General features: G+C 50.9%; 1 protein-coding gene across 1 annotated transcript in view; it reads right to left on the bottom strand.

Moving 5' to 3' along the window:
• The window catches only part of LOC121282090 (cyclin-dependent kinase 18-like), a 159,256-nt gene that overhangs the window by 95,784 nt on the left and 46,678 nt on the right, over positions 1–16,794 (bottom strand). The window contains exons 3-6 of the mRNA XM_041195549.1: positions 16,228–16,352; positions 14,441–14,566; positions 11,115–11,171; positions 9,173–9,287 (exon numbers count right to left, since the gene is read on the bottom strand). Of these exons, the coding sequence (XP_041051483.1) occupies positions 9,173–9,287; positions 11,115–11,171; positions 14,441–14,566; positions 16,228–16,352 (423 nt within the window). The remainder of the gene's footprint in view (positions 1–9,172; positions 9,288–11,114; positions 11,172–14,440; positions 14,567–16,227; positions 16,353–16,794) is intronic.

Raw genomic sequence — 16,794 nt, 5'->3', positions numbered from 1 at the left:
ACATACACACACAGAGAAACTCTCTCATACACAAACACACAGACAAACACATGCAGAGACACTCTCTTACACACACACAGACACTCACACACACACACACACACACACACAAACACACGCAGAGACACTCTCTCACACACACACACACACACACACACACACACACACACACACACACACAGGCAGAGACACTCTCACACACACACAAACACAGGCAGAGACACTCTTTCATACACACACAAAAACACAGGCAGAGACACTCTCACACACACACACTCATTCACTCCTGCACATGGACAGTCTCACACACAAACACACGCGCACAGACACTCTCACAGCTACACCTCCCCCCCACCCCCAGAGTCTCACACCTCACATACACAAAGACTCACGTACAGGCAGTCTCACACACACACTCACAAAAACCTGAATTTTGGCTCCCAGGTGAGGAGTCCAGAATCGGGATAATTCCTGGCTCCCCAAACCCGGCCTGGGAAGAAGTGCCCTGGAAGTTTCGCTTTTTGGTCCGGCGGGTGGGGTGAAAATAGGAATCATGGTGGGTGACCCTGGAAAGAGCTCAGGGGCTGCCAGGTGCGGAGGTAGGCTGGGCAAGGGTCTGCCTCAGTGCTCCGACACTTTGTCAAAGATGTAAACAAATGAATAAAACAAAAAAAACAGCCCTCACCCCTCAAGTCCCTTACACACTCTCCATGCCCTATCCTTGCTAACCCATGCACTCCACCCCGCCCCACCATGGTCCTTTACGCCCCAAGCCAACTTCATGCCAACCCATGGCCCTTCACGCACCACCCTTTGCCCTTAGACCTACCATACCAACTCACCCAGTATCCACTATGAGCAGACATCAGAGTCCATGCTGTGATTAAATAAACCCCTTAAGTGTATATTGATAAATCCACTATTTCAAAAAAAAATCACTCATTAATAAAAACTCATTCACGATATTAAACTTCCTTTAATCCCTTACGAAAACAAGTATTTATGCCCATAGTGACACTTCAAAGAGTTAATAGCAACATCAATCAAACTGTGAACTGACAGGCACCCCACTGTGATAAAGATAGGTTGTGAAATCAGTCATGCAGCACTAACCCTGTAATGATAGTCCTCAGGTTAGTCCTCAGGACAGAGTGAAATTGCAAGCACTGATTTTTTTTAACACTGTGGAAAGTTTTTTCCTAAGATTTTAAAGGGCAGGACATTTAAATGCCTTGACAGCTTGACAGCTCTCTTGGCAGTTTTCTTGAGAGTTCCAATGAGTTTTATGCACTTTTTATGCACATTCAAGTCTAATTTTAGCAATAGCAATCCCAAAGATCACCCTACCTCCCCCAAAGGGCAACTGGATTCTCCCAAAGGACCATATCCAAAGGATACCTTACCTCTCCATAAAGGTATCCTATTTCGCCAAAGAATTTCGGCAGTTTTAGATCTTCTCCTAAGTGCACAAGTCATGTTTTAGACACTCCACTAGCTAAAATCAGGTCTGATTTAGGCAGCGGCACTTTAACATGTGTAGTTGCCTCTGTGAACCATAAATGTGCACCCGTTCACCCCCCACCCCCACCCCGACCACCCCCACCACCCCCCGCCCCCCCAAACCTGCCACATAGTTGACCACTTGCTCATGAAGTCCTGTCTCCACAGGTTAGTTTTGAGCTTATTTCCCCTCTAAGTCCATGGACCCTCTGTCATTTACCCAACCTCCCTGCCCTCCCTGCTCTGCATTAGCTTCCGCTTTCCATTCGACTCAGCTTTAAAGTTCATCCCGTCGTGACTTTGCCCCATCTTGATTCCGAGCTGCCGCACCGCCACCCCCCCCCCCCCCCCCCCCCCACCACTCCCCACCCCCCTTCCCCCCCCTCTCAGGCTCTCCACTCCTCCAACTCCTGCCTACTCCACACTGTCCCTCCTTCTCCACCTGTCGTGCCTTCAGCCTCCACCACCTGGAACGTCCTCCCAAAACCTTTCCACCTCTTTCCTTAAGAGGCTCCTTAAAATGAGCTCCAAAATGAAGCTCGATGCTCCTCCGATTCCTTTTACTTGGCTTGGTGTCCATTTTGTCCCTGATGTTTCTTGTGAAGTTCCTTGAGGGCGTCTTCCTGCGTTAAATAGGCTCATACATAAATGCAAGTTAGTATTGTTGCATGATTTATGTGGAGCAACACTGCCATCTGCTGACTGATAAAAATGGTGCAAAATTCCTTTCACACTTGACGCACAAAAAGAAAGTTAGTCCCATGGCTGAATGCTAAGCCCAGAGTCACAGAGACCCGGAAGGTTGCAGGGGGCATCATTGGTCTGTGCTGATTAACGTGGCTAAGGGTCTTCCTGAACCAGAAGGAAAAATCAGCTGAGGTTCTCACTCCTGGTCACAGCTCCGTGTCCCCAGTGGGAAGAGCGTGTTTATATTTGTTGCGATAGGAGCAGAATCAGACTCAGCTGTGATGCTCTCCATGGTACAATAGCCTGCCCAGGTAGCACACATCCATCCAGACCCCAGGTGAGATACCAGGCCACATCTGGGTTCTGCAGAGCAGTGCCCCACCATGGGTGAATTGTTTTTTGAACTGTTCTAAAGTAGGAATCGCAACAGCCTTTTTGTGCAGAGCAAGTTCCCACAAATAAGTGAGAATGACCTGATTGTCCTCTTTAATGATGTTGATAGAGGGATGAATATTGGCCAGGGCACCTGGGAGAATTCACCTGCACTTCATCAAAACAGTGCCACTTATCTCGACCCATGAGAACAGCCAGGCCATCAGTTTAGCATCTCATCTCAAGGACAGCACTTCAAACAGTGCAGCAATCCAGCAGTACTGTACAACTGACAGTGTAGCTCCCTCAGTACTGTTCCTCTGACAGTGCAGCGCTCCCTAACTACTGTTCCTCTGAGAGTACAGTGCTCCCTCAGTACTGTTCCTCTGACAGTGTAGCACTCCCTCAGTGCTGTCCCTCTGACAGCACAGTGATCCCTCAGTACTGTCCCTCTGACAGTGCAGCACTCCCTCAGTACTGTCCCTCTGACAGTGCAGCACTCCCTCAGTGCTGTCCCTCTGACAGCACAGTGCTCCCTCAGAACTGGTCCTCTGACAGTGCAGCACTCCCTCAGTACTGTTCCTCTGACAGTGTAGCACTCCCTCAGTACTGTCCCACTGACAGTGTAGCTCCCTCAGTACTGTTCCTCTGACAGTGTAACACTCCCTCAGTGCTGTCCCTCTAACAGCACAGTGCTCCCTCAGTACAGTCCCTCTGACAGTGCAGCGCTCCCTAAGTACTGTTCCTCTGACAGTACAGCACTCCCTCAGTACTGTTCCTCTGACAGTGCAGCACTCACTCAGTACTGTCCCTCTGACAGTGCAGCACTCCCTCAGTACTGTCCCCCTGACAGTGCAGCACTCCCTCAGTGCTGTCCCTCCAACAACACAGTGCTCCCTCAGAACTATCCCTCTGACAGTGCAGCGCTCCCTAAGTACTGTTGCTCTGACAGTACAGCACTCCCTCAGTACTGTCCCTCTGACAGTGCAGCAGTCCCTCAGTGCTGTCCCTCTGACAACACAGTGCTCCCTCAGTACTATCCCTCCGACAGTGCAGCGCTCCCTAACTACTGTTCCTCTGAGAGTACAGTGCTACCTCAGTACTGTTCCTCTGACAGTGCAGCACTCCCTCAGTACTGTTCCGCTGACAGTGTAGCACTCCCTCAGTACTGTCCCACTGACAGTGTAGCTCCCTCAGTACTGTTCCTCTGACAGTGTAGCACTCCCTCAGTGCTGTCCCTCTAACAGCACAGTGCTCCCTCAGTACTGTCCCTCTGACAGTGCAGCGCTCCCTCAGTACTGTTCCTCTGACAGTACAGCACTCCCTCAGTACTGTTCCTCGGACAGTGCAGTACTCCCTCAATACTGTCCCTCTGACAGTGCAGCACTCCCTCAGTGCTGTCACTCTGACAGTACAGTGCTCCCTCAGAATTGTTCCTCTGACAGTGCAGCACTCCCTCAGTACTGTCCCTCTGGCAGTGCAGCGCTCCCTCAGTACTGTTCCCTGACAGTGCAGCACTCCCTCAGTACTGTCCCTCTGACAGTGCAGCGCTCCCTAAGTACTGTTCCTCTGACAGTACAGTGCTCCCTCAGTACTGTCCCTCTGACAGTGCAGCACTCGCTCAGTACTGTTCCTCTGACAGTACAGCACTCCCTCAGTACTATCCCTCTGACAGTGCAGCGCTCCCTAATTACTGTTCCTCTGACAATACAGTGCTCCCTCAGTACTGGCCCTCTGATACTGCAGCACTCGCTCAGTACTGTTCCTCTGACAGTACAGTCCCTCTGACAGTGCAGCGCTCCCTATGTACTGTTCCTCTGACAGTACAGTGCTCCCTCAGTACTGTCCCTCTGACAGTGCAGCACTCGCTCAGTACTGTTCCTCTGACAGTGTAGCTCCCTCAGTACTGTTCCTCTGACAGTGTAACACTCCCTCAGTGCTGTCCCTCTAACAGCACAGTGCTCCCTCAGTACAGTCCCTCTGACAGTGCAGCGCTCCCTAAGTACTGTTCCTCTGACAGTACAGCACTCCCTCAGTACTGTTCCTCTGACAGTGCAGCACTCACTCAGTACTGTCCCTCTGACAGTGCAGCACTCCCTCAGTACTGTCCCCCTGACAGTGCAGCACTCCCTCAGTGCTGTCCCTCCAACAACACAGTGCTCCCTCAGAACTATCCCTCTGACAGTGCAGCGCTCCCTAAGTACTGTTGCTCTGACAGTACAGCACTCCCTCAGTACTGTCCCTCTGACAGTGCAGCAGTCCCTCAGTGCTGTCCCTCTGACAACACAGTGCTCCCTCAGTACTATCCCTCCGACAGTGCAGCGCTCCCTAACTACTGTTCCTCTGAGAGTACAGTGCTACCTCAGTACTGTTCCTCTGACAGTGCAGCACTCCCTCAGTACTGTTCCGCTGACAGTGTAGCACTCCCTCAGTACTGTCCCACTGACAGTGTAGCTCCCTCAGTACTGTTCCTCTGACAGTGTAGCACTCCCTCAGTGCTGTCCCTCTAACAGCACAGTGCTCCCTCAGTACTGTCCCTCTGACAGTGCAGCGCTCCCTCAGTACTGTTCCTCTGACAGTACAGCACTCCCTCAGTACTGTTCCTCGGACAGTGCAGTACTCCCTCAATACTGTCCCTCTGACAGTGCAGCACTCCCTCAGTGCTGTCACTCTGACAGTACAGTGCTCCCTCAGAATTGTTCCTCTGACAGTGCAGCACTCCCTCAGTACTGTCCCTCTGGCAGTGCAGCGCTCCCTCAGTACTGTTCCCTGACAGTGCAGCACTCCCTCAGTACTGTCCCTCTGACAGTGCAGCGCTCCCTAAGTACTGTTCCTCTGACAGTACAGTGCTCCCTCAGTACTGTCCCTCTGACAGTGCAGCACTCGCTCAGTACTGTTCCTCTGACAGTACAGCACTCCCTCAGTACTATCCCTCTGACAGTGCAGCGCTCCCTAATTACTGTTCCTCTGACAATACAGTGCTCCCTCAGTACTGGCCCTCTGATACTGCAGCACTCGCTCAGTACTGTTCCTCTGACAGTACAGTCCCTCTGACAGTGCAGCGCTCCCTATGTACTGTTCCTCTGACAGTACAGTGCTCCCTCAGTACTGTCCCTCTGACAGTGCAGCACTCGCTCAGTACTGTTCCTCTGACAGTACAGCACTCCCTCAGTACTATCCCTCTGACAGTGCAGCGCTCCCTAATTACTGTTCCTCTGACAATACAGTGCTCCCTCAGTACTGGCCCTCTGATACTGCAGCACTCGCTCAGTACTGTTCCTCTGACAGTACAGTCCCTCTGACAGTGCAGCACTCCCTTAGTACTGTTCCCCTAACAGTGCAGCGCTCCCTCAGTACTGTTCCTCTGACAGTACAGTGTTCCCTCAGTACTGTCCCTCTGACACTGCAGCGCTCCCTCAGTACTGTCCCTCTGACAGTGCAGTGCTCCCTCAGTACTGTCGCTCTGACAGTGCAGCGCTCCCTCAGTACTGTTCCTCTGACAGTACAGCGCTCCCTCAGTACTGTCCCTCTGACAGGGCAGCACTCCCTCAGTACTGTCCCTCTGACTGTGCAGGGCTCCCTCAGTACCGTCCCTCTGACTGTGCAACGCTTTCTTAGCACTGCCCCTCTGACAATGCAGTGCTCTCTCAGTACTGTCCCTCTGACAGTGCAGCACTCCCTCAGTATTGTCCCTCTGACAGTTCAGCGCTCCCTCAGTACTGTCCCTCTGACAGTGCAGCACTCCCTCAGTACTGTTCCTCTGACAGTGCAGCACTCCCTCACTACTGTCCCTCTGACAGTACAACGCTCCCTTTGTACTGTTCCTCTGACAGTACAGTGCTCCCTCAGTACTGTCCCTCTGACAGTGCAGCGCTCCCTCAGTACTGTCCCTCTGACAGTGCAGCACTCCCTCTGTACTGTCCCTCTGACAGTGCAATGCTTCCTCAGCACTGCCCCTCTGACAATGCAGTGCTCCTTCAGTACTGTTCCCCTGACAGTGCAGCACTCACTCAGTACCGTCCCTCTGACAGTACAGCGCTCCCTCAGTACTGTCCCTCTGACAGTGCAGCACTTCCTCAGTACTGTTCCTCTGACAGTACAGTCCCTCTGACAGTGTAGTACTCTCTCAGTACTGTTCCTCTAACAGTACTGTCCCTCTGACAGTGCAGCGCTCCCTCAGTACTGTCTTTCTGACAGTGCAGCACTCCCTCAGTACTGTCCCTCTGACAGTGCAGCGCTCCCTCCGTACTGTCCCTCTGACAGTGCAGCGCTCCCTCAGTACTGTCCCTCTGACAGTGCAGAGCTCCCTCAGTACTGTCCCTCTGTCACTGCAGCGCTTCTTCAGCACTGCCCCTCTGACAGTACAGCGCTCCCTCAGTACTGTTCCTCTGACAGTGCAGCACTCCCTCAGTACTGTCTTTCTGACAGTGCAGCGCTCCCTCAGTACTGTCTTTCTGACAGTGCAGCACTCCCTCAGTACTGTCCCTCTGACAGTGCAGCGCTCCCTCCGTACTGTCCCTCTGACAGTGCAGCGCTCCCTCAGTACTGTCTCTCTGACAGTGCAGCGCTTCCTCAGTACTGTCCCTCTGTCACTGCAGCGCTTCTTCAGCACTGCCCCTCTGACAGTACAGCGCTCCCTCAGTACTGTTCCTCTGACAGTGCAGCACTCCCTCAGTACTGTCTTTCTGACAGTGCAGCGCTCCCTCAGTACTGTCTTTCTGACAGTGCAGCACTCCCTCAGTACTGTCCCTCTGACAGTGCAGCGCTCCCTCCGTACTGTCCCTCTGACAGTGCAGCGCTCCCTCAGTACTGTTCCTCTGACAGTGCAGCACTCCCTCAGTACTGTCCCTCTGACAGTGCAGCGCTCTCTCAGTACTGTCCCTCTGACAGTGCAATGCTTCCTCAGTACTGTTCCTCTGACACTGCAGCGATCCCTCCCTACTGTCCCTCTGACAGTGCAGCGCTCCCTCAGTACTGTTCCTCTGACAGTGCAGCACTCCTTCAGTATTGTCCCTCTGACAGGGCAGCACTCCCTCAGTACTGACCCTCTGACAGTGCAGCACTCTCTCAGTACTGTCCCTCTGACAGTGCAATATTTTCTCAGCACTGCCCCTCTGACAATGCAGTGCTCCTTCAGTACTGTTCCCCTGACAGTGCAGCACTCACTCAGTACCGTCCCTCTGACAGTGCAGTGCTCCCTCAGTACCGTCCCTCTGACAGTGCAGCACTTCCTCAGTACTGTTCCTCTGACAGTACAGTCCCTCTGACAGTGTAGTACTCTCTCAGTACTGTTCCTCTAACAGTACTGTCCCTCTGACAGTGCAGTGCTCCCTCAGTACTGTTCCTCTGACAGTGCAGCACTCACTCAGTACTGTCCCTCTGACAGTGCAGCGCTCCCTCAGTATTGTCCCTCTGACACTGCAGCGCTTCCTCAGCACTGCCCCTCTGACAGTGCAGTGCTCCCTCAGTACTGTTCCTCTGACAGTGCAGTGCTCCCTCAGTACTGTTCCTCTGACAGTACAGTGCTCCCTCCGTACTGTCCCTCTGACAGTGCAGCGCTCCCTCAGTACTGTTCCTCTGACAGTGCAGCACTCCCTCAGTATTGTCCATCTGACAGGGCAGCACTCCCTCAGTACTGACCCTCTGACAGTGCAGCGCTCTCTCAGTACTGTCCCTCTGACAGTGCAATGCTTCCTCAGCACTGCCCCTCTGACAATGCAGTGCTCCTTCAGTACTGTTCCCCTGACAGTGCAGCACTCACTCAGTACCGTCCCTCTGACAGTGCAGCGCTCCCTCAGTACTGTTCCTCTGAGAGTGCCGCGCTCCTTCAGTACTGTCCCTCTGACAGTGCAGCGTTCCCTCAGTACTGTCCCTCTGATAGTACAGCACTTCCTCAGTACTGTTCCTCTGACAGTACAGTCCTTCTGACAGTGTAGTACTCTCTCAGTACTGTTCCTCTAACAGTACTGTCCCTCTGACAGTGCAGTGCTCCCTCAGTACTGTTCCTCTGACAGTGCAGTACTCCCTCAGTACTGTTCCTCTGACAGTACAACGCCCCCTCCGTACTGTTCCTCTGACACTGCAGCACTCACTCAGTACTGTTCCTCTGACAGTTCAGCGCTCCCTCAGTACTGTCCCTCTGAGAGTGCAGAGCTCCCTCAGCACTCCGCTGGGGGTATCAACCTGGATTTTTTACTTTTGTCTCTGGAGTGGGATTCGAAACCATACCCCCGGCGCTCAGAGGCAAGAGTGCTGCCTACAGAGTCACAACCTCCAGGCCACTCACCATCTCCTGACTTGGAAATATATCGTCGTTCCTTCACTGTCATTGGGTGAAAATCCTGGAACTCCCTCCCTAACAGCAGAGTGGGTGTACCTACACCACATGGACTGCAGCGGTTCAAGGAGGCAGCTCACCACCACCTTCTCAAGGGCAATTAGGGATGGGCAATAAATGCTGGGGCCAGCCAGTGACACCCACATCCCATGGAAGAAAGAATAAACATTATCCAATTGAGGATTGTCCCAGGGTTGCATGAACTCAGTGCACACAGCCTCCCAGCAGTGTTGCTATTACTACAGGTGTGAGCCACGTTCAAGGAGTGGACCGTACCTTCTCGTATTGCGGTGCAAGGAGCCCCCTCTTCATGTTCCAGTCGGATTTCTTTCAGTGCCACCAAGTTTTCTGTTAATTTACTTCTGCCCTTAAACACCGTGGCGTAGGTTCCCTGAAAGAACAATGTAGAAATGTCGAAGAAGGCGGAGAAATTATGGTTACTCTCTTTAGAGCAGAGAAGGCTGAAGAGATATTTGCCAGAAGGGTACCAGGGAGGAGAGACTTCGACCATGAGAAGAAACTGGAGAAGTTGGGACCGTTCTCCTTAGATCAGGGAAGGTTAAGGGGAAACTTACGAGAGGCGTGTAAAATTATGAAGGATTTTTATAGACCATATAAGAAGAAAATGTTTCCATTGTAGGGTCAGTCACCAGAAGAGACAGATTGAAGATGGTTTGTGAAAGAGCTCGAGGGAAGGTGAGGAATTTCTTTTCACACGGTGAGTCTTTATGATCTGGAATGCGCTGCCTGAAAGGGTGGTGGAAGGAAATTCAATAACAACTTTCAAAAGTAGAACTGGGTAAGTACTTGAATGGGAAAAATGTAGGGAATGAGCAGAGGAGTGGGACTAATTGGATAGCTCTTTCAAAGAGCCAGCTCCTGCACAATGTGCTGAATGGTCTCATTCTGTGTTCTGCCATTCTATGATGCTTTGAAATCCAACCGTACCATCTACAAGACGCCCCGCAACAACCCACAAAGTGCCTTCAATGGCACTTCCAAACCCTGCGACCTCTACCACCTGGAATGAGAGGGGCAGCTGGCATGTGGGAACACCACCGCCTGCAAGTCCCTCTCCAAGTCTCCAGGCCAGATCACAAGCTGGCGGGAGGGCTGTGGTGAGGGGTGATAACCCGATTGTCACAATCCCAGGAAGGTCAGCAAAATCCCTAGGGATACACCAGATAAATAACGCCTTCATTGATCAGGAGAGTGGTCTGTTTAGGCACAGATGTTCCTACAAGTTTACAAGTTACTCTTCAAGAGCAAGAGTTTCAAAGGCATTTATTGACTTTCACAGAATGCTACAGCATGAAGGAGGCCATTTGGCCCATCATACAGCTGCCAGCTCTTTGATAGAGCTATCCAATTGATCTCACTCCCTTGCTCTTTCCCTATAGCCCTGTAAACTATTTCCCTCAAGTAGTTATCCAATTCTCTTTTGAAAGTTACTATTGAATCTGCTTCTATCATTCTCCAGTCCAGGCATTTCAGGCCACAACCGCTTGTTGTGTAAATCAATGTTTCTTCATGTCGCCTCTGGTTCCTTGTCAAACATTTTACATCTGTGCACTCTGGTCATTGATACCAAATAAGAATTCAGTACAATGCTAATTATTAATATAGATCATTACACATATATTTAAGGTAACCCTTACTGTACGACCAATTACTGAAAAATTCATTGTGACTCAGCTTTTGAGTTTGAGGGGAATGGTGGTCCAGGATTGGCCGAATTCTGAAGAACCCCTGTTCCAATCGCCACCCCTTTTAAGTCCTTTCATTCTGGCGATATGAGAATCCATGTAGTTCCATGTTACTTCATGCGGTTATAGTTACCAGTTTTAACAAGGATTATGCCCCAGGACTTTGACTAAACTGTCAATCAAGTCATTCTGTTCAAGGCAGTGACAGTGACCCAAGACTTCCCTACGGGTAAGTGATCACCTGCTTGCGCAGATAGGTCCTTCAAAGAGTTAATCCTCAGGAGGACCACTGCCATATCTATGGGGCTGGGACAATGATAACTTGTTGCTGGATGCTTATCGCCAAAAGCCTTGCCCTGCTTTTAATCCCCACACATCATTGAAACATACAACAGAAAAAAGCCAGAAGCTAATCTGAAAATAAATCGATATTAACGAGGAAATTTCCCAACCTGAAAATGGAAAGCGAGCGAGCAAAGTTATAGGTCAGTTCGGCGATTGTTCAATCTCACCTCTCCCAGCTTGTCCAGTTTAACATAAGTCTCCAGTTTCCCAAAGCCAATATCTGACTGCAAAAGAAGGAAACACAAGTCAATTCAAATCACTTCACAGAAGAAGAAAAAAATAACATTTCACTACTGTGAGTGATGAGCTGGTGGTTAAATTTTTGAAGTACAGTCACTGTTGTAGCAGGAAACACTGCAGCCAATCTGTGCACAGCAAGCTCCCACAAGCAGCAACGGCCAGGTAGTGATGCTGGTTGAGGGATACACGTGAATTAATTACACACCACCCGCTACTCTTCACTGAGTGGTGCAAAGTGACCTTTTGCACCCACTTGATACTCATGCCTCAGCACCTCCAACAGTGCAGCATTCTGTCAGTGCCAGGTGCTCAAGAGTCCGGAGTAGGACCTGAACCTTCAGCTCTGGTTGAGAGCTGAGCCAAGCCTGAGACCAAGGGCTGCTAATGACAGGAATTAAAGGTGGAGTTTGTGGCATAGACGTAGCATTTAATTGTTGTGTGTTCAATCATGTTAATCTATAATCACTGGGGTTGATTGATTAAGCCTGGGCGTTGAGTCAGGGCTGAAGTAAATAGACACTGCAGACTGACCTAGAAGCTAAACTGGGGTAAGCATGGGTGCAGGCGTTTTAGGATTGCAGGGTCATTTTAAAGCATTGTAAATAAACCTGTTGCAACACTTAGAAACTAGTGTCAACTCGGCATTGCTCTGAGGTAAATTGAATATATAAAATATACAAAAAATGGGCATGGGTCTCTACCCCATTTTGTATCGGCCTGGGATCATCGGGACATTCCATGAGACAGGGAGTGGCGTCCTAGTGCCTAAGACAGGGAGATGCACCAGGTCAATAAGTAGGCCTGGCCTTGATATCATCTCCTCCCCGAGGTGCCATTGCCTTTGGGCGAGGGGTAGTTATTATCGAGGCTATACCTGTGAATCCATGAACCATGTAGTAAATGGATATCACCACTCGGTGGCGACATGCACCACTGGCTTGAAATTAGTGTGAAACAAAATTGAGAGATAGATTTTGACTGTGTAAAGGCTAAGAGCAAATCGACATCCCCTGCTACAGATTGACCTAGAAACAACCATGCTACCACTGAAAAAAAAACTAATAGAGCATGGGGAAGAGGGGGAAGACATTCAGCCCTTTAGGCCTGCTCCACTATTCAATTCCATGGCTGATCTGTAGCTCAACACCATATACCCACCTGGGTTCTGTAGCCATCAATACCCTCAACCAACAAAAATCTATAAGTTTCAGTTTTGAGATTTTCACAGAATCACAGAGTTGCAGAAGAGGCCCTTCAGCCCATCGAGTCTGCACCGACACGTGAGAAACACCTGACCTACCTTCCTACCTAATCCCATTTACCAGCACTTGGCCCACAGCCTTTTCAATTGACTGCCCAGCCTCGATAACTTTTTGGGGGGGAGAAAGTTCCAGACTTCCACTATCCATGGCCTGAAGAAGTGTTCCCTGGCAACACCCCCTGAACAGCCCAGCTCTCATTTAAGGTTATGACTCCTTGTTCCAAACTCGCCCCGCCAGAGGAAATTGTTTCTCTCTTGGTACTTTATCAATTCCTTTAAACATCTTAAACCCCTCAACTATAAATGACTCTATGACACTGAAGGGAGACATCGCTTCAGCTCGCTTTCCTCACGCGGTGTTTTGGGCCTGGATTTTCGTCATGACGGAGTGCCTCTCCACCGGGGCAAAAATGGCGGATAAGCCCTGAAATCCAAGGCCCCGCCCCTGAACACGGCACCTCTGATTACCGCGGGCGCGGGAGTGGGGTCAGGCTGGGGTTCACGCATCCGCATTTTACAGAGGCAGCCGGACACTTAACCCGTCAGCCACCTCCACTGTAGGGGGATTTTTTAGGCCCAGGGTGTGAAACCTGAAGCACGTGGATGAGACCATTATAAGCAGGTTTGAACTTGGGTGGATTCGTCTGGTTAGCCGGGGTACCCTAAGGATAGGTAAGGTACCCCTTTGAACCTAGTCCCAGAACACCATTGTGCTGAGGTGTGGTGGCCTTTGGCGGAGGTCAGGCGCCATTTGTGGTAGGTCCAGTGCCCTTTGGAATTGTTGAAATTTGGTATTAAATGTGCAATAAAAAGCTCGTAAACTCATTACTGTCAAGTTCATTGGACTTGTCAAAACTCAACTATCAAAACTGTCAGAAGCACCTATCAAAAGCAACGGTCAAAGTGAGCTGTCAGGCTGTCAAGGCATTTAAAGGACCTGCCCTTTAAATTTTGGGGAGGGGGGGGGAAATGCCTGGAGTATTAAAAATAATTGCTCGCTATGGGTACAGGGTCATAGGGTTGGCACGGAGGGTATGGGGGATTTGGGGGGTGGGTACAGGGCAATGAGGTGGCATGGGTGGGCATGGGTGGGACATGGGGAGTGGGTGGAGGGGTGAGGGGGATGGCGGGGGGGGAGCTGGGTGAAGACTAGAGGGATGTCTTTTTTGGGCATTTTTTTATATCTTTCACACAGGACCGGTGCACAGAGACAAGCCTTCTGACCAGCCTGTCTCTGCACCCGACAGACTACTCACTCGCTCTGGGAGTGGGGGGGGTTGGGGGGGGGGGGTTGGTGGGGGTGGGGGGTGGTGGGGAAAGCGGGCCCAATGTCTAATCCAGCCCCACCCTCAGAAAAAAACAATATCCCGACTTCGGGGCCCCTTTTCCCCTAGGTCAGGTTCGCAGAGACAGGAAATATCCCGATTTGCGCACCCGACTCAGGAGTGAAAAATCCAGGCCTTGGCGCACCGGTATTTGATTCCCCAACAACAGAGAGCAGCCTGCGGAGCTGTGCCAGGCACGGACGGACAGTGGAATGTTAGTTACCTTTTGTTAGGAGGATCCCACAAACACGTATGAAGCTCAGCATGGCCTCATAGACACCTCCCTGCAGCTTAAAGCACCTGAATTAGATCCGTCCCTTAATCTTCTGTAGTCGCAAGCCGATTAGGGACATTAACTAAAAGCAAGAAACGCTGGGAGTTATCAGCAGGTCAGGCAGCTTGCGTGGGGGGGGGGATAGAAACAGAGTTAATGCTTCTGATCGATGACCATTCATCGAAATGCTGCCTGACCTGCTGAGCGGTTCCAGTGTTTTCTGTCTCTATTTCAAGCTTCCGGCAGATGCCGTATTTTGTCTTTGTCCCAGCTGCTGCTCTCTGACGCTCTACGTCCAAGGACGCCATCGATCGATCGCGCTGGGGGACAGGTTTAAGTCGGTGCCATATGTAACAGGCAGGAGCCTCCGAATGCTCGCTGTGACTGACTCACCAGCGAGGCCCGGCGAGATGTCCTGCTCAGTGTCTTTGGAAGGGGTGGGCTCTCCAGCTGCAGCTTCTGTAGGAATTCCTCTGGTAGTCGGATATCCATCGGCAGCGACAGTCTCTTGCTGAAGTCCTGGGGTGGATGGGGGAGGGTTGGGGGAGGGTTGGGGGGGCGGGGGCGGGGAGGCAGGGTAGAGGAGAAAGAGAGAACACATTTGGTTCCAGTGCAGCATCAACACTAGCATGAAATGGTTGGGCTGAATGGCCTTGCCTTTCTGCTGCGTATTCTGCGCGTTCAATTTAATTCCACCCCCGACCCGGGCCTGAATTTTGCACGATCGGTGGGCCCGGGACCAAACTGCAAACAGTCCCCCCGACTGTGATTGGCCCCTGACCATGATTTCACACCGACGGGCCAACTAACGGCCCGGACAAAGGCTCGGCACTGCCGATGGGGGCGGGGAGAGGGTGGGCGCTGAGACCTCACCGCGGGTGCTGGTGAGCACTTCCACTGAGCTCCCTGAAGGCAGACAGCGGCCTGAGGTGGGGGGGTGGGGAGAGCTGCTGCTGCAGGACCCCCACTGAATAAAAGAAAGCACAAAAACGCTGCACAAAGTGTCCGTGCAGCACAATCAACCACCTGACCTCACATAAAAACTCCGTCCCCAGATATTTCTTTCTACTTTATACCCAAAAGGAGATTTCATCCCTGCCCTTGGATGAGGTTTCATCGAAAACGTAAAGGCCGCCCGGCCGATTGGCCCGTCCGCCAACTGTTAAGGGTCGGACAGGCCACGGAAAATCGCTGACGATTGGGGCCGTTAATGAGCTTAATTGTCGGCGGGCGCTCTTCCTACTGCCCCCTGCGTGTGCACCCGCCAAGCGAATTATCGCGCGAGTGAGTGATGATGTCGGGATGCTCGTCTGATGTCATCTGGCGCGATTTTACACCCGTTCGAGCGGGGCACGTGGGACTTAAAATTCCGGTCCTGGAGTAGCCGCGGTGAATGGTGGCGATTCCTTAAGAGGAAGCGAGATAAACAATGCGGAGTAGAAAGAATATGCTGGTAGGATGAGATGAAGAGGCTGGAGCAGAAACACCAACATAGACCAGGTGGGCTGAATGGGCTGCTCCATGCTATGAATTCTGTGTAATTTTATGCAATTCTGCTGTTGGAATCCTAATCCAAATTTCAAAGGTGACTCTCAACATTGGCCCACGTTTATATCACACCTGTAACCCAGTAAATCACCCCACGGCAACTCACAGCGGCATTATCAGACAAAATTTGACACTGAGTCAGGTAGGGAGATATTAGGACAGGTGACCAGAAGCTTGGTCAAAAAGGTGGTTTAAAGGAGTGGCTTAAGTGAGGAAAGAGGAAGGTTGGTGGTTTAGGGAGAGAATTCCAGGTCTGGGGCCCTGAAGTCAACAGTGCAGCAATTAAAATAGGTGAGAGACACAAGAGGCCACAATTTGAGGAATGCAGCAATCTCACAGGGTCCTGGGGCTAGAGGAGATTACAAAGGTAGGGAGCAGCAAGATAATGGAGGGCTTTAATAAGATGAACGTGAATTGTAAAATCAAGGCATTGTTGAATCAGCAATGGTCAGTGAGCACGGGGGTGATAGGTGACCATGACTTGGTTGGAGCTAAGTTACGGGCAGGAGCATTTTGGATGAGCTCAAGTTGATGGAAAATGGAGGCCAGCCAGGAGACAATTCAAATATTCGAGGCCAGCAACACAACCATGCCCCCTGGCCGCTGGTATGAAGTGAGAGAGTTTGTTGTACCTCCATCGAGAACCTGCGCTGTCGGTGATTCCTGTAACGCAGGGGATTTGGAGAATGAGCATCTTCTGATGTCATCCGGTCCGTGTGCACGTTCAAGGTCAGCGGAAGATTCTCATGTGCAATATCTAAGTAAAAGGGAAACATAGATCAGCAACCGGAACTGAAAATACATCCATGAGGATTTGCTTTTTCGGATTTACCTATTGTCACAATCTCCGTAGAGACCAATAATTTTTACAAAGAACTTCCAACTACTATCTGAAAGAATGTCATGACAAGATTTCTCATTTTACAACTTTAACTGTAAAAAATGACTAAAATACCATCCATCAAACATGACTTTCCTTTTGTTGGTAATTCGTACTTTAAACTACTGAAAGTGATGTTCCTCTTTTATGCTTAACACCCATCACACTCTCCATGGAATTACTGTGCTTTTAGCAAACAGCCCACAGTTGCTCCCAGCTTCCAGTGGGTTCCCCTATCTCCGATTCACAGAACAGTAACTTCGAGTGACTGTCCCCAGCTGCTGTCCTCAGTTCTCAGAGAGTTTCTGAAATCCACCAC

Source organism: Carcharodon carcharias, chromosome 9 (assembly GCF_017639515.1).
Source record: "Carcharodon carcharias isolate sCarCar2 chromosome 9, sCarCar2.pri, whole genome shotgun sequence".
NCBI lineage: Eukaryota > Metazoa > Chordata > Chondrichthyes > Lamniformes > Lamnidae > Carcharodon > Carcharodon carcharias.
The sequence above is the reverse complement of the archived record's forward strand: the minus strand, read 5'-3'. Positions and strand labels throughout refer to the sequence as shown.